This window comes from Mobula birostris, chromosome 9 (assembly GCF_030028105.1).
Source record: "Mobula birostris isolate sMobBir1 chromosome 9, sMobBir1.hap1, whole genome shotgun sequence".
NCBI classification, from domain to species: Eukaryota; Metazoa; Chordata; class Chondrichthyes; order Myliobatiformes; family Myliobatidae; genus Mobula; species Mobula birostris.
In genome coordinates, this window is record NC_092378.1 from 125,297,738 (window position 1) to 125,324,350 (window position 26,613).

General features: G+C 39.3%; 2 protein-coding genes across 3 annotated transcripts in view; one reads left to right on the forward strand and one right to left on the reverse strand.

Moving 5' to 3' along the window:
• The window catches only part of pmm2 (phosphomannomutase 2), a 37,462-nt gene extending 37,359 nt beyond the window's left edge, over nucleotides 1-103 (forward strand). Inside the window, exon 9 of the mRNA XM_072268750.1 lies at nucleotides 7-103. The gene's annotated coding sequence lies outside the window, so the exon portion shown is untranslated. The remainder of the gene's footprint in view (nucleotides 1-6) is intronic.
• Nucleotides 104-1,584: 1,481 nt separating this feature from the next.
• Nucleotides 1,585-26,613, reverse strand: part of carhsp1 (calcium regulated heat stable protein 1) — a 76,986-nt gene continuing 51,957 nt past the window's right edge. For both annotated transcript variants that reach the window (XM_072269517.1, XM_072269516.1), the window contains 3 exons: nucleotides 22,581-22,798; nucleotides 21,725-21,847; nucleotides 1,585-3,323 (listed from right to left, as the gene is read on the reverse strand). In XM_072269517.1, the coding sequence (XP_072125618.1) occupies nucleotides 3,161-3,323; nucleotides 21,725-21,847; nucleotides 22,581-22,762 (468 nt within the window). In that variant the 5' untranslated portion in view covers nucleotides 22,763-22,798 and the 3' untranslated portion in view covers nucleotides 1,585-3,160. The remainder of the gene's footprint in view (nucleotides 3,324-21,724; nucleotides 21,848-22,580; nucleotides 22,799-26,613) is intronic.

The window sequence follows — 26,613 nt, forward strand, 5'->3', positions numbered from 1 at the left end:
AATAAGATACAGCTGGAAGAATGTCTTACCTCTCTTACCAGTAGCATGGAGGAATTTGAAGTATCTGGAAAAGTGAGCAGACCTGAAATTTGCAACCAGCCATAAGGAAAATATTGATTTTGTATCAAAAGTTCAATTCAGTTTCTGTATTAAATAGTGAAACATTTTGAAACAAGGATTCAATTCTCATTTCAAGCATTATCCTTCAACTTCAGAAAATTCTGAAATGTGATATCATTCACATCAACAATATTTGTATTCATTAGTTGCACATAAAATTTGCACTTGAATTTTTCCTTCGAGAGAAAGTCCTCGTGATGACAAGACCAATTACAATTAAGATAAACAACTGAAGAGAATGCATATTCCCTCAAGGTGGTTAATCTTCTGTCCCGCTTTTCTTGCCTTGTCACTGTACATCTCTCCCCACTAACATATAACAAACCCTCTACAATGCAGCACCTGTTCTAAAATTGTCCATCATTTAGATGTCAATGATTTAGGTTTTTCCATCAAGATTTACAACCCATCACTGAGCTTGGAAAAACTGTCCACAAATCTCCAGCTTCAGTATTCTTATGTGACTTTAAATACGTTAAAAAAAATATTCGGCCACACTTGAAATGTTGTACTAAACAGGCTATTACACACACACACACACACAAACACACAGTGAGGATTAGTTTGGGTAGATATCCACTCTTTCCCCTTTGGTAGGAGTGTGTAAAATGAGAAGGCACGGGTATAAAGTGAGAGGGGAGAGATCTGAGGATATATTTTTCACACAAAGAGTTGGTACTTAGAATGAACTGTCAGAGGGGGTAGTAGAGAAAGAAACAATAACATTCAAGGCATCTTGGTAGTTGTTTGAATAAAGCCGAGTGAAACTATATAAATAGACATGATAGTTGGCACAGGCTCAGTGGGGAACTCAGTGGCTTCCATTAGCAAGTAGCAGGATAATTGGCAACTCAAAATTGGAAGAAATCTCAAACATTAAAGCAGGGAGCTGAAAGCATTAAATAGTATTTAAACACCCTTTGGAGAAAAAAAATAATTCAATTGTCACATTTGGCTAATTTTACCCTATATGTGTTTTAAAAAAAAAATGAAATAACCTACAGAACTAAACTACTTTTCTGAGTGAATACCATTATTGGAGTGGAAGAATTTTATATAATAATAAATAACAATAAATATTGCAATTCATGTTTCATTTTTGACATAAAATTAGCATATTCAGTTCTAATTTTCATCTCTATCTGCACAGTAAATGTGTAATATCGATCATCTCCTGATAAATAATAAAATGGCTAGGTTTTTTTGTCTATGATTTCCCCTTCAATAGAATCACCAGATTTACAATCAGGTTCAAGTAATTATTTCTGGCTACTTGTAATCATGAATAGGCCTTTTTCATCCCCTCTGTCACCTGGTTTTTAATTGATTTTTCTCCTCCTAAAACACAATTGGAAAAAAATGTGCTAGCAGTCCAAAATTCTTACAGGAAGATTTTCATTTTGAATGTTAATGTCATCTTGCGATTTACTAGGTTGGTAATGTACTTACATCAAAAACAATCCATTCATTTAAACACCAAATTTTATTTGTCCTCTAATCAGAAATACAGATAATATCAATGCCAAAAGGCACAACATGATACATTAACTGTCAAAGTGTCTCAAATTCCAATAGTTGAACTTAACAGATTATACTAAAATACAATATTCATCTTGGTAAGTATAGACCACTTAATGTGTCATGGGGAAACCAAACTGAGTTTGAAGAGATTGAAACTAAGGCACTGAAGAATAAAAATATTCTTCACAAGTCAAGAAAACAAAGATATGACAATATTTTAAGCTCTTATATTGAAACACAAGTGCAGACTACCCCTTACCTTGATAGATCCTTGTCAGTAAATGCAGGGCATTTTCAACACCCACAATTCACATGCTGTGCATCAGCAATTAACTATGTCTTAAAACAGCCAGAATTATGTTCTCTATAATCCTACAAATTGATATTCCCCTTTTACACTGACAGAATTATTCGATCCTACAAATCCGAGGAGTTATTGGTATAAAAGTTTATCATGCACTTGTCAGAAATTTAGGGCCAAGGGCTAAGTACTTTAAAGCAGAATGCCCTTTTACCTGGATATTCATATTAACTTCGGGTACCATTGGAAACAATTGCCGAGATATGACAAAGAATAGCCAATCAAATATGCTTCCCATCAGCTGATACACAGCATGTTTATAAGAAAATAGAAGATTCAAATCAAAATCTATAGTCTGAAAGCCCAAAATGCATATAAATCCACTTGAAAACCGATAAACAAGATTTCAGACATCCAGCCGGACTGATCAATCATTTCTCTGCTGGATGGTCAGAACCCTGACAGAAATTAGCAGTGCCAAATCAATGTTGGTATAATCTTAAGGCACTGCATTTTTTCAAAAGGGTGAAACCAGAGATTTACACAGCAGCTCTGCAGGTTGCTAACTAAAATAATCAACGTACATTTGATAATCATCTCCACTAACTTCACATATATTGTGCATTAAGGAGAGTGGAGTTGTGTAGTGTTCTTAACCTCCTGGCAATTAGTTTGCAGAGAACTGGGCGGAGGCCTATTTACCTGCTTATCTTGAGGAATGTGTCATGGAGATGCATTAGAGAAGCAGTAAATATTGTATGATGACTATTCCTCAACATGATAAAGCCCATAATTTAAAAACAAGATACTCTATGTAAGATATTTAATGAATCTACAACTTGCAAGGGCAGTGCAGTTTAAAGTGAATTTGCATTGCATTCCTGCTTTAGTAAGAAAGTGTGGATTTTAATATAATTGTTAGAGTAATGGAACTTTTTTTTGGAGGAGGACTGCACTTTTGATGTATGTTTTTAAAACTCTACATGTACATTCACCAGCTCAGACACCTTAATAGAAACATGCACAGTATGAGTGAAATTCAAACCATTAACCAACTGTTTTACTGTTTTTAAGCATTTAAAGTACAACACATTTGCTAAAATATCTTTAATCCTGCAAGCAGTTGGTTGGACTAGACATTGCCCAGACACTTCACTCAAGAGATCTGCTCACACTTATTCCTCTTGTTAGAAGGCAGGATTTAATTGCTGGCCATTTTTATGAGCTGATAACTTGTCCTGACCACGTTTCATGCTTCGTTCCTGGTGCTAGATGGGTGATAACCACCTCAACAGCCTGCTTCTTCTCGTTTTTGGGAGGAATTAGACAGACTTTGTACGAGACCTCATCACCTTCCACTGGAACATATTCTCCTTCAATACTGACGGGGAAAGAAATTATATAGTCAGACAGCATATTCTGCATGAAAATAAATCTATAATACTTGTGCATCCATTTACTCATACATTATATAATTCAAAATTGCATATTAATTTATGACATTAGTAGATAATCAATGTAATAATTTTTATCTTTACAATCCTTTTCCGTCGATAACAGTTTTACAGTACATACTACTTTTATTAAATCATAAACACAAGAGATTCTGTAGGTGATGGAAATCAAGAGTAACACATGCAAAATGCTGGAGGAACTCAGCAGGTCTGGCGGTATCTAGGGAGAGGAATAAACAGTCAACGTTTTGGCCTGAGACCCTTCATCAGGACTGGAAAGAAAAGGGGAAGTAGCCTGGATAAAACTGAGGTGGTGGGGCGGAAGAGGGGAAGGAGTACAAGTTGGCAGGTGATGGGTGAAAGAAGGTTGGGGGAAGGCAGGTGGGAGGGGATGAAGTAAGAAGCTGGGAAGTGATAGGTGGAAAAGGGCTGAAAGAGAAGGAATTTGATAGGAGAGGAGAGTGGACATCAGAGAAAGTGAAGGATATGGAGCACCAAAGGGAAGTAATAAGCAGCTGAAGAGAAGAGGGCAAGAAGGAATCCAGAGAGGGGAATGGAAAAAGAGAGAAGGGGGAAGGAGAAAAATTACTAAAAGTCAGAGAAATCAGGTTACAATGAAAATCAATTCTATGTTTCTACTTATGAAATTATTTTCTTCTGAAGATTCCATTTTGTTAGTCATTATATAAATACTGACAACATGACAGTACAACAATCTGTTGATGCAGAAAGCCAATGCTCTCAGTACACCTATGCAAGCCATTACATTTTATCATTTGAAGTACCAGAAGTGGGAAAGGCTCACTGTGCCCACCTAAAGTACCAAAGATGCATGGAACAACAGAAACCTGGGTGCAGTAGCACGTAAAAACCAAAGAGGCAAAAGGGAATGGAGAAGAATCTACCACAGATATGAGGGTGGAGAAACCATGAAATTATACAGCAGTTTTTCCAGCATCTGCCAGCAAGCAATTACTAGAAACAATAGAATAACCAAAAGTGGAACATTTTCAACTAATCAGACGGAAAGGATGCCCAAGGAAACTGATCTTATCAAAGTTACAAAAGTGGAGGATAGGGTAATAACTAATGTACATTATAGCAAAACTGGAATAATCCACCTTATTCTCATGTGGAAGTATCAATGGTTCAGTATCTGGCTCACCAGATGTTTGATATGCTCTGGATGCACCACTGCTCCTGTTCCCACAGTCCCTTCCGTTTGCCAGTGCCGTGGTTCCCAGATTCCCTCCAACTATCCAGGACCCTGACTCACTCGCTCCTCCTGATCCACTGGAGTCCTTTCTCCCCCATGCCCCGCAGTCCCGATTCCCACGCTCCCTTCTGAAAGGTCAAGGACCCAGATCCTGTATTCCCATCTCATCACCAAGGCCCTAGTTACTAAACTCTCATTCAATCTGCTGGGTGCCTGTTTCCCACACTGTTTAAACTGTCAAGTTTGCAATTTCCTGCTGTCCCAAGGAACACTGGAAAATGTATTATAATAGTGTACATACAATAAAAGTGATTTGAAAGAAGTGTTGAGTACAAATGTGATGATCGACAAATTCCTGGATGAAGTCCTTATCAAAGATCTTATTTGAGTCCATATAAAGCATATTATTCAGACAGTCTCATCAATCATTTCAGTTTATTATTCTCAAAGTTCAAACTATTTTTTTAATCAAAGTACATACAGTGTATGTTTTCATATACAACCCTGAGATTCATTTTCTTGTAGGCAGACTCAATAAATCCAGAACAGAATAAATGAAAGACTGCACCGATTGGGACATCCAACCAAACAGCAAAAGGCAACAAACTGTGCAACACAAAAAGAAAAAAATAATAATAATGAATAAATTAGCAATAAATATCAAGAATGTGAGATGAAGAGTGGGTCCATAGGTTGTGGGAACATCTCAGTGATGGGCAAGTGAAGGTATCCCCTCTGGTGGGTGAACCAGGTGGTGGTAGTCCTGAGACTCCTGTATCTTCTTTCTGATGGCAGCAGTGAGAAAAGAGCATGACCTGGGTGGTGTGGGTCCCTGATTTTAGATGCTGCTTTCCTGCAAGAACGCTCTGTGTAGATATGCTCAATGGTGGAGAGGGCTTTAGCTGTGATGGACTGGGCTGTATCCACCATTTTTTGTAAGATTTTCCATTCTAGACGATTGGTGTTTCCATACTAGGCTGTGATGCAGACAGTCAATATACTCTCCACCACAGTTCTATAGAAGTTTGTCAACATTTTGAATGTCATGTTGAATCTTTGCAAACTCCTAGGGCAGTAGAGGCACTGCCGTCCTTGCTTTGTAATCATATTTACTTGCTGGGCCCAGGACTAGTCCTCCAAAATGATAATACTAAGGAAGTTAAAGTTGCTGAACTCATCCAACTCTGATCCTCTGATGAGGACTGGCTCATGGATCTCCAGTTTCCTCCTCCTGAAGTCAATAATCATCTCCTTAGTCTTGCTGACACTGAGTAAGAAGTTTTTGTTGTGGCACCACTCAGCCAGATGTCCAATCTCCCTCCTAGATGCTGATTTGTCAGTGCTGACTGGAGTCTGCAAGTGAGAAATTCAAAGATCTAATTGCACAATGAGGTACTGAAGCAGAGATCTTGAATCTTATTGACTAGTTTGAGGGGATCATGTTATTAAATGCCGAGCTGTAGTTGATAAACAGCATCCTGATGTATGCATCTTTACTGTCCAGATGTTCCAGGGTTAAGTGAAGAGCCTATGAGATGGCATCTGCTATGGACCTGTTGCGTCGGTAGGCATATTGGAGTGGATCCAAGTCACTTCTCAGGCAGGAGTTAATACGTTTCATCACCAACCTCTCAAAGCACCGAATCAATATGGCTACATGTGCTACTGCACGATAGTCATAGGAGCAAGTTATCATGTTCATCTTGGGCACCGGTATAACTGAAGCCTGCTTGAAGCAGGTGAGTACCTCAGACTGCCGAAGCGAGAGATTAAAGATCTCAGTGAACACTTCAGTCAGTTGATTAGCACAGGTCTTTAGTACTTAGCCTGGGACCCCATCTGGGTCAGATGCTTTTCGTGGGTTCACCCTCCTGAAGGTTGGTCACAAATCAGCCTCAGGAGTCTGAAATCACAGGATCACTGGGGGCTATGGAAGTTCATGATGGTTCCTCAATGTTTTTGAAGGTCAAAGTGAGCATAGAAGGCATTGAGCTCATCTGGAAGCAAAGGCCTGTTGTTGTCCATGTCATTTGATTTTACTTTAGAAGAGATTATAGCATTCAAGCCCTACCACATCTATTAAGCATCCTTTGTTGATTCGTTTAGTCTGGGATTGCCACCAACCATTACTTTACTTTATTGTCGCCAAACAATTGATACTAGAGTGTACAATAATCACAGTGATATTTGATTCTGCGCTTTGCGCTCCCTGGAGTACATTAGTTAGCTTTCTGAAAATCGTACATTTCTTAGCCACCAGACTTGAATGATCCGACCCTCAGCAGATTGCAGATCTCACGATTCATTCAGGGCTTCTGGTTGGGGAAGACTCTGAATGATTTTGTGAGGACACTCATCTACAACTACTTTTATGAAGTCCATGGCAACCATGGTGTATTCATTCAGATCCACTGATGAATCCTTGAACACAGCCAAGTGATCAGATAGACTGAAATACAGTCTGAGCATAGAACAGTAGGCACTCCTTGGCAGTGGTCCAAGTGACCTTTGGTGTTGCAGGTTATATACTGATGGTAATTGTTCAGGGATCTTTTCAAACAAGCCTGGTTGAAGTGCCCAACTATGATTTGAAATGCAACAGGGTAGACTGCTTCTTGTTTGAAGACTGCATCATGCAGTATCTCAGCATTTGATTATACTTGGCCTAGTATGCAAACTCCAGTGAGAATCATAGTTGTGAACTCCCTAGGTAAGTAGAACAGATGGCATTTGATTATTGGTGTTCAAGATCAGGGGAACACGATTTCAACAAAACCACCACATCGAAGCATCATCAAGAGTTTATCATCAAACACACACCTCCACCTTTTGCCTTTTCCCAATCAGCAGTTCAGTCCATCCTGTGAATCGAGAAACCTTTGAGTCTGACTGCCATATCTGGCATCCTGGAAGTAAGCCATGTCTCAGTTAAACATAGAACACAACAGTCCTTCATTTCAGTTCTATACGGCAATCTTGCCCTCAGGTCCTCAATTTTGTTCTCAAGCAACTGCATATTTGCTAGCAAGATGCCAGATAGAGGGGGTCTCATTCCTCTGTGTTTCACCCGAGTTTGGAATTTCCCCCCCTCCTGCCTCCCACCCACTTCCAGCCATACCGATGAACCTTCGTCCGCTTAAGGTTGCCGTTCCTGCTTGCTAAGGAGTTAGGTCCACCAAGTCTTTCAGAAGATTGAAAACTGTAGTCCATTAAGTCAATTTAAAAGAACATTGCTTAAAAGGAAATTACATGTTGCAGATTGCAGATATTAATAACCAAGGTGCTAAAAGCCAATAGGCAGTGGATATATACTTGACCAACTGCTTAGCTGATTCGTTACAAGGAATTTGTGGGTGGTTTTATTATGCTCACTTTCTGGAAAGCAATTAAGCAACTTAAATTGTTATTCCCATACAACTTCTAAAACTAGCTCAGGAAATGGGAGTGTTGTGCTGCAGCTATACATAAATCAGGATCAAATAATTATACATGTTACCAAGGATCATTTCTTATGCTGTACACCCACATTTCAATAATTAAACAAAATTTTATGTTAGAAATTATGAGCACACTGCAATCTTTGTTAAAGTTCACAAAGCATATACTGATATAAAATAGCATACACTAGGACTGGGCACATGCATCCCCAAGGACAAGCATTGTTCTTGCAAACATTCTAACAACACTTAACCATTTCCCAAAACTTCCTGATAGTGGAAGATAAAATTCTAAAACAAGCAGGATGTTATCAAGTAGTTGGTGAAAATGAATACATGATGAATAGCTAGTAAGCTGGAAGAAAATTAAATGTTGCTAGGTTTCCCTTTGCAAATGATAGAATAATAAATGAATGGTCTGTAGTTATGGAATTTTTTCTAACAACTGCAGGAACTTATACCAGAAGGTAAAATTAGTGATTATGTAGTCATCAAGATCAGCCAGCAGGAATTTGTTAAAGGCAACCCTTGCAAATTTCTACAGATGCAAGGTGGAGAGTGTTCTGGTTGGTTGCATCACAGTGTTACACAGAGTCTCCAGTGAACAGGATCACAAAAGACTACAGAGGATTATAGACTCAGCCTGTCCCACCACTAACACAACCCTCCCCACCACTGAGGACCCCTTAAAGATGCAGTGCCTCAGGGCATTATTTAAGACCCTCAGGGAGCATCCAGGACATGCCCTCTTCAAGTTACTACCTTCAGGGAGGAGGTACAGGAGCCGGAAGATACATAATCAGCAAATTAAGAACAGCATCTTCCTCTCCGCCATCAAATTTCTGAATAGACCTATAAACCTGTGAACACTTCATTATTCGTCTTTTCCATTATTTATTTTGTAACTTACAGTAGCTTTTATGTCTTGCACTGTGCTGCTGCCGCAAACAAATTTCATGACATATGTCAGTGATAATAAACCCGATTCTGATTCCGATGTTTGAACAAACATTAACACTTTTGAAGGATGTGATGGTGGAGTGGGTGTACAGCATGTTGGTTGAAATGTTTGAAGTAATGACTTGCAAAAGACTGGTTAGTGAAAAACAGTGTACCATGCTCGAGATCAAACTAAATAACACCACATCAACTGAGAATTAGGCAACCAAGAGGAGAGAGAGGATGAATCACTGGGTCAGACTTGAACAAAAGGAAAACAAGGCTGAGTTCTGTTTCAGAACTCTTCTAATGGTGGCAGGTCTAGTGAAGTTCAGGAGCTGAGGTTTAATTCACTACAACTGTGTTTCTGACAAACCTGCTGGATAATTCAATCTGATTCATGTCACAGGATGAAGGCTATGAACCCTACTATTACTCTGCTAGGAATGCTGAATATCTGTACACCAGGCTATCTGCTTCACATCCCCTATACAAATTTGTTTCCTATCAGCCAAGACTCTGGCACCTACCTGACAAGGTGAAAGGATGTCCAACTATGATACGCATAGGCTGCATCTTGCCCAACAAATTACCACTCTATCACGCATGTCCTCCCCCTCATCCACAGTAGCAGTTTGTTCTGTCATCCACCCACTGTTACTCAGCTGTGATGTGCTAACATCTGAATGCTTCCACCTGTAACATACAAAGGTACCTGACCCCAGGATTTGGGCAAGAACTTCAGGGTTATTTGGAACAAGTTTACTCTCCACCCAAAAGTTTCCCTGATACACTTATTGGTCTGTTGTTTCAGAATCCCCCTTGAGTAATAGCAAAGAAACAGCCTTTTTTCCCCCTACATTCTAAACAGGTTACAATTAAAGTCACCATCCTAAGGGTTTTATCACCAACAATAGCTGTTGACAATGCAGCGTGCCGCAGGGAAATGGTACAGCTTTTCCGCAACAACTTCCATTTCTGAAAGTCAGGTAACCATCACCAAAGATGAATTAATAAAACTGAAGGAAACTTGTAAGCAAACAAAATCTAGTACATTGAAAAGTAAATGGTTTTTCATTTCATGCATAAGAATGAGAAATCAGGCTTCATATAAGCTTTGATTCATTCTGAGAATATTAACAAGTTTACCATAGAGGAGGGTTTCTGGACCAAGTTCCCTCTACTGTCATCTTATTTATAAATAAGGAAATTTCCATGTTTACTCATTTATATAAAATTATTTTAAGGAAGCAGCAGATTTTATAACTTTAAATAAGATTTGACCATCTCACTTAAATGGTATTCTTTCAATCTTGCTTTATTGAGGAAAAAATTACAATTTAAATTGTGTTTACCTATTTTTTTAAAAAAATCAATCTAAGCAATTCATTTACTTCCTTGGACTCTATCAAGGTGACTCTACATTGTAGACACAAGAGGCTACAGATGCTGGAGTCTGCAGCTAAAAAAAGATAACGGCTGGATGAACTCAGCATTTCCAGCAGCATGCAGGAAAGTGGAGGAATTGATGATATTCTGGGTCAAGACTCTGCTTCCTCTCCACTGAAAATGGAGAGGGAAGATAGGCGGCATAACGCAGAGAGGGTAGGGGAGGAGTGAGCCGGGCCAGTAAGTGATCAGTGGACTGAGAAGGCATGAAGGAGCGGGGTTGGTCTGGGTGGGCAGCGACGGAGGTGGGAAAGGAATTTAGGAGTCTCAGACAGGTGGGTGATGGCTGGAGGCAGTCAAGGAAACAGCAAAAAGCTGGAATCAGGTTGGGGGGAGTGGGAGTGGTAGGGATCTTTGGGCCTGGAAACACTCAGCAGATTCAGTCAAAAATTTGACTTAGAGGCTGCTTGATCTGTATTTATTTCAGATTTATAGCATCTACTCTATTTGATTTTCAATCCATGTTGTGTTATGGCTCTGAAATGCAACCACTGGGCATGTTCCTCAAACATTCTGATGCCAATACAGGCTCTCATGAAGATCTGTAAAAGGATACCAGGAGGCCTTTACTGACAGCTTCTGTTACAAATTAGTTTAAATGTCTTCAATCAATAGGAAAGAAAATGGTCCCAAAGAAATCCATTTACTTTGAACATAGTGCATACGTGTGGACTACCCCTGGTGCTGCTATGTGAGTGTTATCAATGTAGAGTAGTTTTTCATCAGTGTTGGACTTATGGCGTTTACATTAATCACTTGAAAAACTTGTTGAAATAAGGATTACTCTCATCACACCAAACCTCTCCTTGTGGTACATACAGATCCTCATTTCCAAAACTAAATATGAATGTCAACCCAATTGTAGCTCTGCTGCATTAATACAAAATCTGTACATTTTGCCTCCATTGAAGTGAGACATTTACAAGTTCTAACTACATATGGTCTACCTCCGACCAACCCCACATTGAAAAGCCCATTCTGCAATACAAACTAAAATGACAACACATCTTCATAGCTGGTACATAAAATGTTTTTAAACAGTCCTTACAATTACTCCATTTGAGCAAATCTAATAGTTTTCAAATAGACTTACAGGGGCATGCAAATGTTTGGGCACTCCTGGTCAAAATTTCTGTTACTGTGAATAGTTAAGTGAGTAGAAGATGAACTGATCTCCGAAAGTCATAAAGTTAAAGATGAAACATTCTTTTCAACATTTTAAGCAAGATTAGTGTATTACTTTTGCTTTGTACAATTTTAGTGCGAAAAAAAGGAAAGGGGCACCATGAAAAGTTTGGGCACTCCAAGGGATTTGAGCTCTCAGATAACTTTTACCAAGGTCTCAGACCTTAATTAGCTTGTTAGGGCTATGGCTTGTTCACAGTCATCGTTAGGAAAGGCCAGGTGATACAAATTTCAAAGCTTTATAAATACCCTGACTCCTCAAACCTTGTCCCAACAATCAGCAGCCATGGGATCCTCTAAGCTTCTGCCTAGCACTCTGAAAATTAAAATAAATGATGCCCACAAAGCAGGAGAAGGCTATAAGAAGATAGCAAAGTGTTTTCAGGTAGCCGTCTCCCCTGGTCATAATGTAATTAAGAAATGGCAGTTAATATGAATGGTGGAGGTCAAGTTGAGGTCTGGAAGACCAAGAAAACTTCCCGAGAGAACTGCTCGTAGGATTGCTAGAAAGGCAAACAAAACCCCCGTTTGACTTCAAAAGCCCTTCAGGAAGATTTAGCAGACTCTGGAGTGGTGGTGCACTGTTCTACTGTGCAGCGACACCTGCACAAATATGACCTTCATGGAAGAGTCATCAGAAGAAAACTTTTCCTGCGTCCTCACCACAAAATTCAGCATCAGAAGTTTGCAAAGGAACATCTAAACAAGCCTGATGCATTTTGGAAACAAGTCCTGTGGACTGATGAAGTTAAAATAGAACTTTTTGGCCGCAATGAGCAAAGGTATGTTTGGAGAAAAAAGGGTGCAGAATTTCATGAAAAGAACACCTCTCCAACTGTTATGCATGGGGGTGGATCGATCATGCTTTGGGCTTGTGTTGCAGCCCGTGGCACAGGAAACATTTCACTGGTAAAGGGAAGAATGAATTCAATTAAATACCAGCAAATTTTGGAAGCAAACATCACACCGTCTGTAAAAAAGCTTAAGATGAAAAGAAGATGGCTTCTTCAACAGGATAATGATCCTAAACACACCTCAAAATCCACAATGGACTACCCCAAGAGGTGCAAGCTGAAGGTTTTGCCATGGCCCTCACAGTCCCCCAACTTAAATATTATCAGAAACCTATGGATAGACCTCAAAAGAGCAGTGCATGCAAGACGGCCCAAGAATCTCACAGAACTAGAAGCCTTTTGCAAGGAAGAATGGGCAAGAACCCCCCAAACAAGAATTGAAAGACTCTTAGCTGGCTACAGAAAGAGTTACAAGCTGTGATACTTGCCAAGGGGGGTGTTACTAAATACTGACCATGCAGGGTGCCCAAACTTTTGCTTCAGGCCCTTTTCCTTTTCTGTTATTTTGAAACTGTAAAAGATGGAAATAAAAAAGTTTTCTTGCTTAAAATATTAAAGAAATGTATCATCTTTAACTTTATGCCTTTTGGAAATCAGGTCATCTTCTACTCGCTTAGCTATTTTGACCAGGGGTGCCCAAACTTTTGCATGCCACTGCAAGTGCATAAAACAACAAGTAGCTTTTCCACAGGATCTTAGTGGCTGCTTTTGTAACTGAACTACTGCAGGAGAAAATAAAATCATAATATCAGAATCCGGTTTATTATCAACAGCATGTGCCGTGAAATTTGTTAACGTAGCAGCAGCAGTTCAATGCAATGAATAACCTAGCAGAGAGAGAAAAATAATGATAAATAAAATAAAAATAATAATAAGTAAATCAATAACATATATTGAATAGACTAAAAAACATGCAAAAACAGAAACACTGTATATTAAAAATAAGTGAGGTGGTGTCCAAAGATTCAATGTCCATTTAGGAATCGGATGGCAAAGGAGAAGAAGCTGTTCCTGATTCACTGAGTTTGTGCCCTCAGGCTTCTCTACCTCTTTCCTGATGGTAGAAGTGAGAAAAGGGCATGATCTGGGTGCTGGGGGCCCTTAATAATGGACGCTGCCTTTCTGAGACATTGCTCCCTGAAGATGTCCTGGGTACTTTGTAGGCTAATACCCAAGATGGAGCTGACTAGATTTACAACCCTCTGCAGCTTCTTTTGGTCCTGTGCAGTAGCCCCCCACCCCCCCATACCAGACAGTGATGCAGCCTGTCAGAATGCTTTCCACTGTATAACTATAGAAGTTTTTGAGTGTATTTGCTGACATGCCAAATCTCTTCAAACTCCTAATAAAGTACAGCCACTGCCTTGCTTTCTTTTTAACTACATCAATATGTTGAGACCAGGGTAGATCCTCAGAGATCTTGACACCCAGGAACTTGAAGCTGCTCACTCTCTCCACTTCTGATCCCTCTATAAGGATTGGTATGTGTTCCTTCGTCTTACCCTTCCTGAAGTCCACAATCAGGTCTTTCATCTTACTGATGTTGAATGCCAGGTTGTTGCTGCGGCACCACTCCACTAGTTGGCATATCTCACTCCTGTACGCCCTCTCACCACCACCTGAGATTCTACCAACAATGGTTGTATCGTCAGCAAATTTATAGATGGTATTTGAGTTATGCCTAGCAACACAGTCATGTGTATATAGAGAGTAGAGCAGTGGGCTAAGCACACACCCCTGAGGTGCACCAGTGTTGATGGTCAGCAAGGAGGATATCCGCACAGATAGTGGTCTTCCTGTTAGGAAGTTGAGGATCCAATTGCAGAGAGAGATACAGAAGCCCAGGTTCTGCAATTTCTCAATCAGGATTGTGGGAGTGATGGTATCGAATGCTGAGCTATAGTTGATGAACAGCAGCCTGACACGGCTGTTTGTGTTGTTCAGGTGGTCTAAAGCCATGTGGAGAGCCACTGAGATTGCATCTGCCATTGGCCTATTGTGGCGATAGGCAAATCGCAATGGGTCCAGGTCCTTGTTGAGGCAGGAGTTCAGTTTAGTCAAGACTAAGCTCTCAAAACATTTCATCACTGTCGATGTGAGTGCTACCGGGTGATAGTCATTAAGGCAGCCCACATTATCCTTCTTAGGCACTGGTATAATTGCTGCATTTTTTGAAGCAAGTGGGAACGTCCGCCCGTAGCAATGTTCTGCAGATGCTAAATAAATGCTCTTCTTTAAATTCATCGATTTCTTTCAGCATCACAAGATTTAAAAATACTTCAAGCTGGAGTTACAGGTGGACAGCATATTACACACAGTTGTTTTGTTTACACATAAACATAAAAAAAGGAAATTCGTTCCTCTATCCCTGGTTCATTGCACTTACTTTGTAAAAGTTAATGAAACCAAATCCAGATATCAACCTTATTTATGTGGACACTCAATTTGATAAATTAAACAAAGGAAAGGGCCTATTCTGTATCATCACTACTTCCGCAGTTCCCAAAGTATCCAAAAGAATTAAATCAGTTATCTGCATCATTGACTGAAAACATGCAGGTATGCTACTTCACTGACTGGAAACATAGTTTGAAATGTCTGAAATGTTTGAAATGTTTCCTGAGTGGTCTAGCCAACTATTCTTGAAGAAGCTCCCTCAGAGAAAAAGCATTTGCAGTAATGAGATTATCAAGTCATTTATGACTCTGGGGCAACAACCAGCCCTACAAAAAGGAGTTGCAGCCAACAAATCTAAGAAATAGTTGCAGCCAACATATCCAGGAGATCAGAAGCCTCATAATCAGGCTGTTACTTGCAAAATGTGGCTTGGTTTTCATGAAAGTTGCAAGCATTTGGCTTTTGTGAGTATAAAGAACCAGAATCTACACAGTGTGCATTAAACGTATTTCAAGTAGGAGTCAAAAGGCTGCTTGTAAAAGTAGATGCAAAGACCAAAGCCCAGCTGGATGAATGGAAAACCAAAAAGAAATTAGAGGATTTGTCAGATGATGCTGTGGATGAAGAAACCAAAATGAGAGAGCAAATTGTAAAGGGAACAATAGAAGGATTAATAAGAGAATACTCCAGTGAACTAAATTCCCCTTCCCAAGATTAAGATATACAAGATCAGAGTAGAAGAGATAGAGAAAAGGAATATGAGACAGAAAAAGGGATTGAAGTAAATCCAGAGAGAAAAAAGAAGAAAGGTGTTCAGAGCTCTCAGAACCACTTCCTGCATGGGGTGGCACTTTAGCATAGTGGTAAACACGACATTTTACAGTACAGGCGACCTGGGTTCAATTCCCACCACTGTCAGTAAGGAGTTTGTACATTCTCCCCATGACGGTGTGGGTTTCCTCTAGAAGCTCCGTTAGTACCGTTAGAAGGTTAAATGGTCATTGTGGATGTCTGTATATAATAGTTGTATTATATAATATACTATGTGTATAGTTGAGATGCATTCTCTATAGATTTGGAGTTATAGCGAAGCAGGAAGGAGTGTTTGTATTTAATCTTTCAGTAATATTTGAGCAATCTTCTATATATACTTGTTGATTAAGCTTTTAAGTAATTGATTACAGGTTATATGTAAAAATACATTAATTGCATATGTCTTCACACTACCCGGGCATACGTGCGCACCTCACTTAAAGTAAACTTGAACTACGCCCGTATTTTGAGACTGCTGTGAGTCTCTTTGTATTAATTTAATGTTCTGAAGTTACAAAACATAAAACGGGCAGGGCATTCCTGGCTTAATTATGATCACCAACACCACAGCCAGGGATATATAGAAAGGCAAAATTCACCAGCAATAAATAAAACAAAAAAAAATGGAATTTTGCTACTAACTGTGAAATGTATCCCTTGAGTAATTCATAGATCTCTAAAATTTTGAACTATTTTCATTGCCATTCATTCTGGGAAAGGCCTCACAACCTGTTGTGTTTTTTTTCCAAAAACAAGTTTGAACAGTCATTGTAATAGACAGATTTGACATGTTTTCATCAATATCAAAACCAGAGTACAACTCATTCACAGTGAAATGAAAGTGCTCATTATTAATTACTGATTGCTGTTTTAAAGCCTGAGAGTTCAGCCATGCCTATTTATTCAGTTTTACAATCAAAAGAAAATACAATCCCTGAATTTAATCTCTTCACCAATTTCAACAAGATGCTGCACTCTGTAGAAAATCCACCTGTAACTTGTCAGACTCATTTCCCATAGACAACATACTAGAATATCAGCTGTCAGATAAGGGGATAATTATATTGCAGCTTGCCAAATATCTGGAACCATGGTAACTATATTAGTCATCAAAATGGGTCCTGAAAGCCATAGCAAGATTAGATTGAAATCAGATTCATGGCATCGAAAAAAAATTACAGTTCACAAGGACAGAAAGCTAAAAAGAAAACTCTTTAAACTGTCTGAGTTGGGAGAGTTTCAGAACCATTTAAGGTCAAGATTTTTATCAAACAGTTGTCATTAAAATCACTAACTATTTATCCACCTCAAGTGAGAAAACCAAATAAAATATTGTTTAAATCTATTAATTAAAAATGTTCATCAGTTTTAAATACAACATGGCAGCTAATTATTTGAAGATAAATATTTTGACAGTTTGCATGATATTATTAAATGAAAGGCACTTTTCCAATGAGAACAAAAAGGAACACTGGTTCACAATACAATCAGTTTGAACAAGTACACAACCTTGGAGAATTAACTGTAATTAGGACAATGACTTTCACCCAAGTAGTATTCCCCACAGTAGTTTAGAAATAAATCATAAAATATGATTCAACTTTTAAACATTATTTTCAGGTCATCTTACAAATGAGCTCCACAAAACAAGGTAGCCTGGTTCTCAGATGTATACCCAGCAAATGGTTTACACAAAAAAAAAATCAAGTTTAAGAAAACAAAGAATTGGCTACAGTAATCCAAATTTACTTTCCCAAATCAAGCTGAGTAAAAGACACAAGATCAATGTTTTAATGCCAAGCTGAATGATGGAAATGGACATAGCAGAATAAAGAATGTACTGCAATCTCAAGCAAATGCAGGAATTACTATTTTATTGATTTTATAGTAGTTTAATGAATAAATTCATTTTCGACAACAATGAATAACATCTTAGAAGAGTAAAATAAAGGAATAGGCCCTTTGATCTACAATGTCTGTGCCCTTCTGCATGCATATTGTCCATATCCTTTATTATTTGCATATTCATGGATGCATCTAAAAGCTCCTCAAACATTACCATCAAAACTCCACCTGCATATATCACAACCCTTTCAGGCACTTACCAGCCTCTGTGGAAAGTAACTTGCCCCTGTACATCTCCTTTAAACTTTCCTTAATGCTACATCGTCTAATATTTGGAATTTCTACCCTGGGAAAACTGACCATCTATCCGAAACGTGCCCTCAATTTTATAAACTTCCCTCAGCTGCCAATGCTGCAGAGAAAACAATCCAAGTATATCCAACCTCCCTTTATAGCCAATGCCCTCTCATCCAGGCAGCATTCTTCTGCACCCTCTGCAAAGCCTCCAGATCTTTCCTCAAAATACAATTCCCCACAAAACTGCCCACTTTAAAACATGGAGACTGTATGCTACTCAAGCCTCCCTTTATTGCTATGCTTTCTTAACTTTTAACAATTTAAGCCACAGTGGACTGCATCAAAACCAACATTTAAACAAATTACCACCAACGGATGCAAAAAAGTAGACTGCAACTATTTTGGCTAGTATGAATGCTGCTTGGAAACCTAAATATTATACAAAGAAAACTACTTGGAGATGCATGATATTTCAAGTCTCTATATTTAGGGATTACTATAGTTCTTTCAGTTGCAGGAGTTAGTAAAGTGGTGTTGCAGTAATTTTAGGGCACTTTATTTTCAAGGCTTCTGCACAAATCAGTTTCTCTCAGAGAAGGGCATATTTTTAACCAATCCTCATGGAATAAGAGCAGGAATATAGTGAATAAGGTCAACATCAGCCACTTTAGTGCAGGGCGAGAGCTTTCATCCAGGCACAGTCAATTCCTTCCAGAAAGAGAGGCAGAGATTTGCAGTTTCGCAGTTTGACATCCATTACTAAGGGCAGTGCCATTGGTCAGGTCCAGGAAGAAGGGAGCAATCATCAAGGAAGTCAGGAGTTTTGCCAACAAACTTAAATTTATTATGAGGTACAGTTGCTTGGCTTCTTTAGGGCAAAGAGCAAAATATTTTGCAAGCACAACTCAAACCATGCTACTGGTGCTCAGGATTATACATAGAGCAAAGAGAATCAACGTGATGCTGATATGGAGCTACAAGATACAGCTCAAGAGTGATGGAAATGCAAGAGGCCCACAGAATGATCCGTGCCCATAACTGAGCAATTGCCAGAATATGGAAAATAAACTTAAGGCAGGTAGGCCTTCTGAATTTAAAAACGCAAACACGAGGAAATCTGCAGATGCTGGAATTCAAGCAACGCACAGAAAGAAAGGGGGAGGGGGAAGCCCAGAGGATGGGCAAGGAATATAGTGAGAGGGACAGAGGGAGAAAAAGGAGAGAGCGAAAAAGAATACACACACATTTATATATATATATATATATATATATATATATATATATATATACATACATATATATATACACATACATACACACATACACACACACACACACACACACACACGCGCATATATATATATATATATATACACACACACACATACACACACACATACGTGTGTGTGTGTGTGTGTGTTGTGACCAAGTTATCAGAAGATGCCGATAAGAGAGATAAGCGAAAGACAAATGGGGGAAACATTCAAAATGCTAATAAGAGAGAGACAAGAGGGATTAACGAAAAGGAGACACAGTTCCGAGTATTGTCAGACTGGTTGCTTTGAACCTGAACTGTTTGAAGTTTGATGGACAGGCGATATCCCAGCAGGGGGATAAAAGGAACAGGTTCGCTAAGGCAAGGGACACACCACGACACCACGAGACCCTGGAAGTGCGGTGTGCCCCCACAAGTTGGTGGGAGTTTTGGAGGGCTGATCGCGGGACCAACCATAGACGCACAGGGTGAGACGGTACGATCGGCGGGAAACTTGTGTGTGTGTCCACCCTTCCCTGGGTGCCAGGTTCACCGCGGAAGAACAATCGTATCCGGAACGGAGGGGTCACAGTCGGTGACCTCAGAAGACATTAAAAAGGACTCGCACCGAAAGCTAACTGCGAGGAATATCAAAGGTCTGTTGAATCCGATTTGAATATCAGCATTCGCTCTCTCTCTCTCTCCCCAATGGCACGATGGCGATTACTGCGAACTGAAACTGAACTGAACTCTGTGTCACTTGAGACTGATCATTTTACCCCTAGACTGCGATAGAGCTTGATTGATCCTATTATCCTAGTTCTGTGTACATGTGTGTTTATTCATTGCTAACCTGTTGCATTTATATCCTTACTATTAGAGTACTGTGTTACTTATTTCTTTAATAAAACTTTCTTAGTTCCAGTAATCCAGATTCCAACTAAGTGGTCCATTTCTGCTGGTTTGGCAACCCAGTTACGGGGTACGTAACAGTGTGTGTGTGTGTGTGTGTGTGTGTGTGTGTGTGTGTGTGTGTGTGTATGTGTGTGTATGTGTGTGTATATATGTGTGTGTGTGTATGTATGTATATGTATATGTATATGTCACCTGGGTGAGGCGACACTTCACCTGTGAGTCGGATGGGGTGATATACTGCGTCCGGTGCTCCCGATGTGGCCTTCTATATATTGGCAAGACCCGACGCAGACTGGGAGACTGTTTCGCTGAACACCTATGCTCAGTCCGCCAGAGAAAGCAGGATCTCCCAGTGGCCACACATTTTAATTCCACATCCCATTCCCATTCTGATATGTCTATGCACAACCTCCTCTACTGTAAAGATGAAGCCACACTCAGGTTGGAGGAACAACACTTTATATTCCGTCTGAGTAGCCTCCAACCTAATGGCATGAACATTGACTTCTCTAACTTCCGCACCTCCCCCTCGTTCCCCATCTGATATATAGTTGCCAATCAACTGTCCAGCTCTTGGCTCCATCCCCCCCACTCCTGTCTTCTCCTATCATTTTGGATCTCCCCCTCCCCTCCCTCTTTCAAATCTCTTACTAGCTCTTCCTTCAGTTAGTCCTGACGAAGGGTCTTGGCCTGAAACGTCGACTGTACCTCTTCCTAGAGATGCTGCCTGACCTGCTGCGTTCACCAGCAACTTTTATGTATGAGGCCTTCTGAATTACTATCCAAACCATGTGTAAACTGGCAGTGAATTAAACTGATCAGACAAGCCAACATGTGGATGAATGAGTGTTCTGTGATAGAGGGTTTTTCATGGGATGAGAAGGAATAGGAACCAACGCTGGACAATTTTTATGATTTAGACCATTTATCTAGAGAAATCTATTCAAAATGCAGTTATGGTGGCTAGCAGATTTAAAACTCCAGTAAATAATTTAAATCAATTAATTTTAATTTATAAGGCTAGTATCACAAATAACAACAACAACAAAATAAGCAGGAAAGTATATTTGCCATTCCTATTCTCTCTGTTATAACACATTCACTATTATGGCTGACTCTTAGTTGTGCTACGAATTGGCCAGTGAACTATCTCAAAGAGTAACTTCAAGCAAATTTGGGTGCAAAAGAAGCTGAAAAGAAGCCAAAAGGAAGGAGAAAGGCAAATCCAGTTATGGTTTACAATGGTACGAGCGTTAAATCTGGTTCACTAACTTTTTAAATCTTGCTTCCCTTTTGCCCCTGCATTAGTGTGTGCTGGTCACTGCAGGGTAACCAAGGTTATAAATAAAAGCAATGGCATTTGTGGATTAAGTGATTCTGTACTTAGTAACCACATTTGACAAAGATAAAGTGGCCTCACTGCCAAACAATGCTTGGTAAAGAACTTTTCATTCACTAAAAGTCTTTAACCATCCACATGACCATCTTGGAAAAAAGATTAAGACAGCAGAAACCTGTCCCCAAGTTATCCATATTTTTTACTAGCCCCACTTTACATACTGCTTAGCAATTTAAGTGTTTAACAGAGGTTTAGGTAACAGTAATTGAAAAGCAATGCATGAACATTTTGCAAGAATGCAGCTTTTGCAAATTTCTGATAGCATTTGTTTACATTGCCCTTGTCTTATCACCCCATATAAACATGCTTGTAACCCTACCAACTTACTCAGAGATGTGAACAAAGATCTCAGGCCCTCCATCTGCTGGGACAATGAATCCATGACCTTTTGAACGGGAAAAGCACTTACAGGTTCCTTTGAAAACTGGTCCTTCAGATGCCCGAACGGTTCTGCAATAGAATATTTGGAACAAGTTAGTTCTTTATCAGTTTTACATAATACAAGATAAAATCACATTTGTAAGAGGAGAAATTGCGTCAGTTGCTTTTTTCAGTTCAATTACACCTTACTCTGAAAATTCACATTTTATCATTTACCTACAATCAGCAGAGGGATCACTGCACTTTGCTCACATTTAACTACAAAACCATTCTCAAATACAGACTTTAGACAAGTGTGCAGGAAGTTTCAAGATGGACCAAAACATGCAAGATAGAAGCTTTTATATATTAAATTTTTAAAAATCAAAATACTACTTAGGCATAGGGTTAAAGTTGCTTCTTTATAACATCACATTACTCATTCCCCATTTCCTTCTGCGCCTCCTGCAAGTCTCCAAATCTTTCTGTTTTAGGTTCCAAAACAATCAAAATAAAATATTCCCAAAAGGCTTAAATTGACGGGATTTCTTTTATATATACAGATTTTCATTATATAGAAGGCCCATCAATACAAAAATAAATCCAAATAGTGTATGGAAGTTTATATTCCAGATCCTTTAAAGGGAACGCAGCTATACCTGTTGCCTGTATAATTGGGAATAGGGTTTTCAGTTTTATACAACAACAGCCCAGCTCAGTTTGGTTAGAGTGAAATGGAACGTACTGCCCATGGGAAATCGCAACAGCAGACTCAGCGTAGCCATTAGACATTTCATCTCACAGTGATAAACTCTGTACTCACGCAGATGTAGTTCTAGTCCTCCTTGTTGGTAAAGGGCTGGGAATGAGGAAACCCCTCATCGGTGAAGGAGAACGCTCCCTTGTCTTATTACAGTCGGGAAAGTGAAGTTCTTCTGATGACAATGATACTGATACAGACTGCGCAGATGCAGGAGACTCTGATGACGTTGATTGAGAAGCCATTTCCAAACAAAAAACGAACACTTACAAGAAGTTAAGCTGAGAAAAGTCAACAGAAGGAAATGCAATGAAGTATCCATTAAAAAAATTATTACACATACAAAATATACACTGGCATATTATACAGGTGGAGCTCTTCTTTCCATTAAATAAATGAACAATTCAATTTCAAACTTTCCCTTAAAAGTGCTGTCAGTTGCAAACAAATTGCATATTAAGTCAACAAATACAGTGCAGTCTAGTTAATTGGGCCATTGGCAGCCATTTATTTGGGACAATTCTCAAAAAACAGAAACGAATCGAGAAAATAGCTGTGTTCCCTTTGTTTATTTAGGACATCATGCCTCTTAATTGGGATATGAGACGGTTGCTGAACAGTTTCCAACTAGCATCAGTCCTGTGTACTTATGGGGCCATAAGACATAACGCCATGTTGAGAGTTAGTAGCTATTAAATTGTGTAAGTTGCATTTGTTTGTGTTCAAAAGCAGTGATTTTTGTCACTCATAATTGACAAGAAATAAACAGTAAGACAATTCAGAACCGTTTTGCTCACTGCAGTTTCAAGCATTCAGGAAATGCCAGAAACAGCTGGGAGTGAAAGTGAAACAATTTTACTACTTCAACAAGTTAGAAACTACAAAGAATGTGAAGGTATCGACATCATCTTGAATCTTAACGTGAAAAATGAAGATTTGGAAGATGCAATAGTTAAAAGCATTGTATGAAGGCAGTCCATTATTTACATTAGGTGTCTGAGCTGAATCTGTTAATTTACAGTTAATCAAAACTACGCACAGTAGTGTACACTGGATGAATTCCTCCATCGATAACTATTAGGAACTAACACATTTGTATAGTACTGCAGTAGTATTGGTATTGTTCTGTATTTCATTTAAATATATAATTGGTTACTCAGCTTGTCTCTTTTATACCTATTTCCATAAAACTTCGACTAACTGGGACAGCTGCTTAATTGAGCCAAAATGTTCCGGTCCCAATTTAACTGGAATTGTATTTATTTCGTGTGCATGCACCGGTCGTGCATGCAGCCTGTTACAGCCGTTCCGATCAGTATTCTTACTTTCTCTTCTTACTTTTTAACTTACGTTATTTTTTGCATTTTTTTCCCATGGTAACACGTCGAAGCTGCACCCTCTCTAACATGCTGGTAGAGAGAGTTTTATTTGGGTTTTTAGCGCTGGAAATAGTTACATTCCGATACGTCTCATTAGCGGAACAGAAGCATGGTCGCATTGTTTATTCCAGGGACCAGCTGCTTGCACTTATGCCAGCTGGTTTAGCGAGCGGAGCGGCGAACACCCCTGCTGAAATCTGGAGGAAAATACACAGAGGATGCAGAGGGGGATCACAAAGTCGAGGAAAGAGGACTGGGTCGAGACAACAGAGACTTATGGGGAAGAGGAGTTCGGTGGGTAATAAAATGGACAAATTCACAACGCTAGCCAAGCATCAGAGAACATTTCGGGAGTGCAGTGTTATGTGTTTCACTGGAACGGGGCTGCACGAGGACATACCCGATCAAAACTTTTCCACGGACGGCTTCCAGACAGTTCAGGCTGACCGGAAGTGCACTGAGAGTGGTAAGCGTAAAGGAGTTGGATGCTTACTGTTCTGGTTAACAGATGGTGCAATATTACGATTGAGGAACGTGTTTGTAGACCGGATATTGAACTTTTTACTGTTGGACTTTGGCCATATTCCACCAAGATACAACACTGGGCAGCAAGGGAGGCCATTCCTGCCTGTGGCCATCGAACTTGCAGCTCCTCCCGTGGAGGGTCAGACACCCTGAGCCAATAGACTGGTCCTGGACTTTTTTCCATCTGGCATAGTTTGCATTTTGTTGTTTGATTGTTTGTGGTTTCTGTACTGCTATATTTATGCTCTATTCTTGGTTGGTGTGGCTTTAACGAAACCCAATATCCCTCGGGATCAATAAAGTATATTTATCTATCTATCTATTTCAATTCACACATATTAACGCAATAGAAAATGAATTTATGAGCAGAAATTTAATAAATTGCTGAATCCCCAATGTCTGAAGATGCTTGCCTAAAAATTTTAAGCAAAAATCAGTTTAATTTAAATGCAGTAAGTATTTTTAATGCTTAGAAGCAAAAGTAGAAGACTAACATTAATACGAAAATACTACTTAGAATGCAGTTGGACAGTGTAGGTTTAGAGCAACATGGCAGTGTAGCAGATTGCGTAACAATTTACTGCACCAGCAAACCAGGTTCAATTCCTGTGCCTGTAAGGAGTTTGTACATTCTCCCCATGACTGTTCAGGTTTCCTCCAGTTTGTTTCCATATTCCAAAGATGTACAGGTTACTAGGTCAATTGGTCACATGGGAGTAACCGGGCAGCCTGGGCTCACTGGGCCAGAAGGGCCTGTTACCATGCTGTATCTCTAAACAAATAAATTTACCATGCAAATCCACAAAGAACAATTCTTTAATTACAATGCATTCTTGACACATCCAGGCCATCCTAAATAATTTTATAAATAATTCAGATACACAAAGAAATAAGCAAAATAACCAGTTTATCCACTTTCACCGCTCCAGTTGAATGACAGACCTCGCTAAGAGCACCAGAATTAGCACCAAGTTGTGGCATTTGACTCTGCACATGTACACAGAAGTACAAACAGCGATTGCTGGAGAGCCCCTACGGCTAGGTTAACATTTACAGACAAAAGAAAAACTAAGAATTCCGGTTGACAGCAAAAAGTTAGAGATCAAGCATGTTTTAAATCAAAGAGAACGGCAAGAGGTAGAAAGAAAAGAAATGTTCTAGTTCTGATGAAAAGCCATCACCCTGAGGGGTTCACTCAGTTTGCTCCTCCACAAATGCAGATCACCCTGAGTTATTGTGCAGCGTAATTTGTTATTATTTCAGATTTCCAGCAAGTTTTATGTTTGAGTTTCTGATCAGAGAGATTTGGTTGGCATCTTTTTTGAAAAGTGGCACCTCCCTCAAATCATCACTAACAAACTGTGTCAGCTAATACTTCGCTGGCAAATCTTTCAGTCCATGCAGTGAGAAAATCATCAAGGAATTAAACTAGATAGAAAGCAATGAATTGTAACAGGTAACACTCTTTGCAGCAAAACCACGTTAACTTTAATAAAAATTTACTTTCAAACTGAAACTTAAAAGCCCAGTTTCACTTCATACCATGCAAGTATAATAGACGCAACTAAAGGTTAAAGCAAGAGCTGAAAACCAGTGCCCCCAGATAAAGTGATTCTTCGAGCAGCTTCAAATACTGTAGCCACCATATGGCATTGCCCAGAGTGTAAAACTACCTTAGTCCTCAAGTCCAGCACATAGCTAATTACAGGCAGATCTGCATATTTTTGCTTCTAGAAAAGCTCTAATACTTACTTCGGATTCCATTAACCACTTAGGTATAGAACTCATTACAGCATTGGTCAAATGAAAAATTAAAAAGCTCTACTTATAAAATGAATGCCTGCCCTCAACATGGAGGAAATATTGTACCTAATGTGACACTAATGAGAACTGATAAAACAAACTGCCTTCTACCTTGTAAACAGTTATCACCAAAGGAAATGGATATAGTTCTTTGAAGTCTAGTTATCACAGTCCTTATAGCTACAAGACCTCATTATGCCAGTGCTTTAAACACAAATTTCTTTAGCAAATGATCACACTTAAAAGTATCCTTTGCTTCTTCCATTGCCCTCTATTTCACTAACCTTCCTCTAGATTTGCATGGTTAGATTGTGTGCTATCTGCAGAGTCCTGCTGGAACTAAGATTATTTTGATAGCATTTCCCAAACAATTGACCATGTTCAACTAA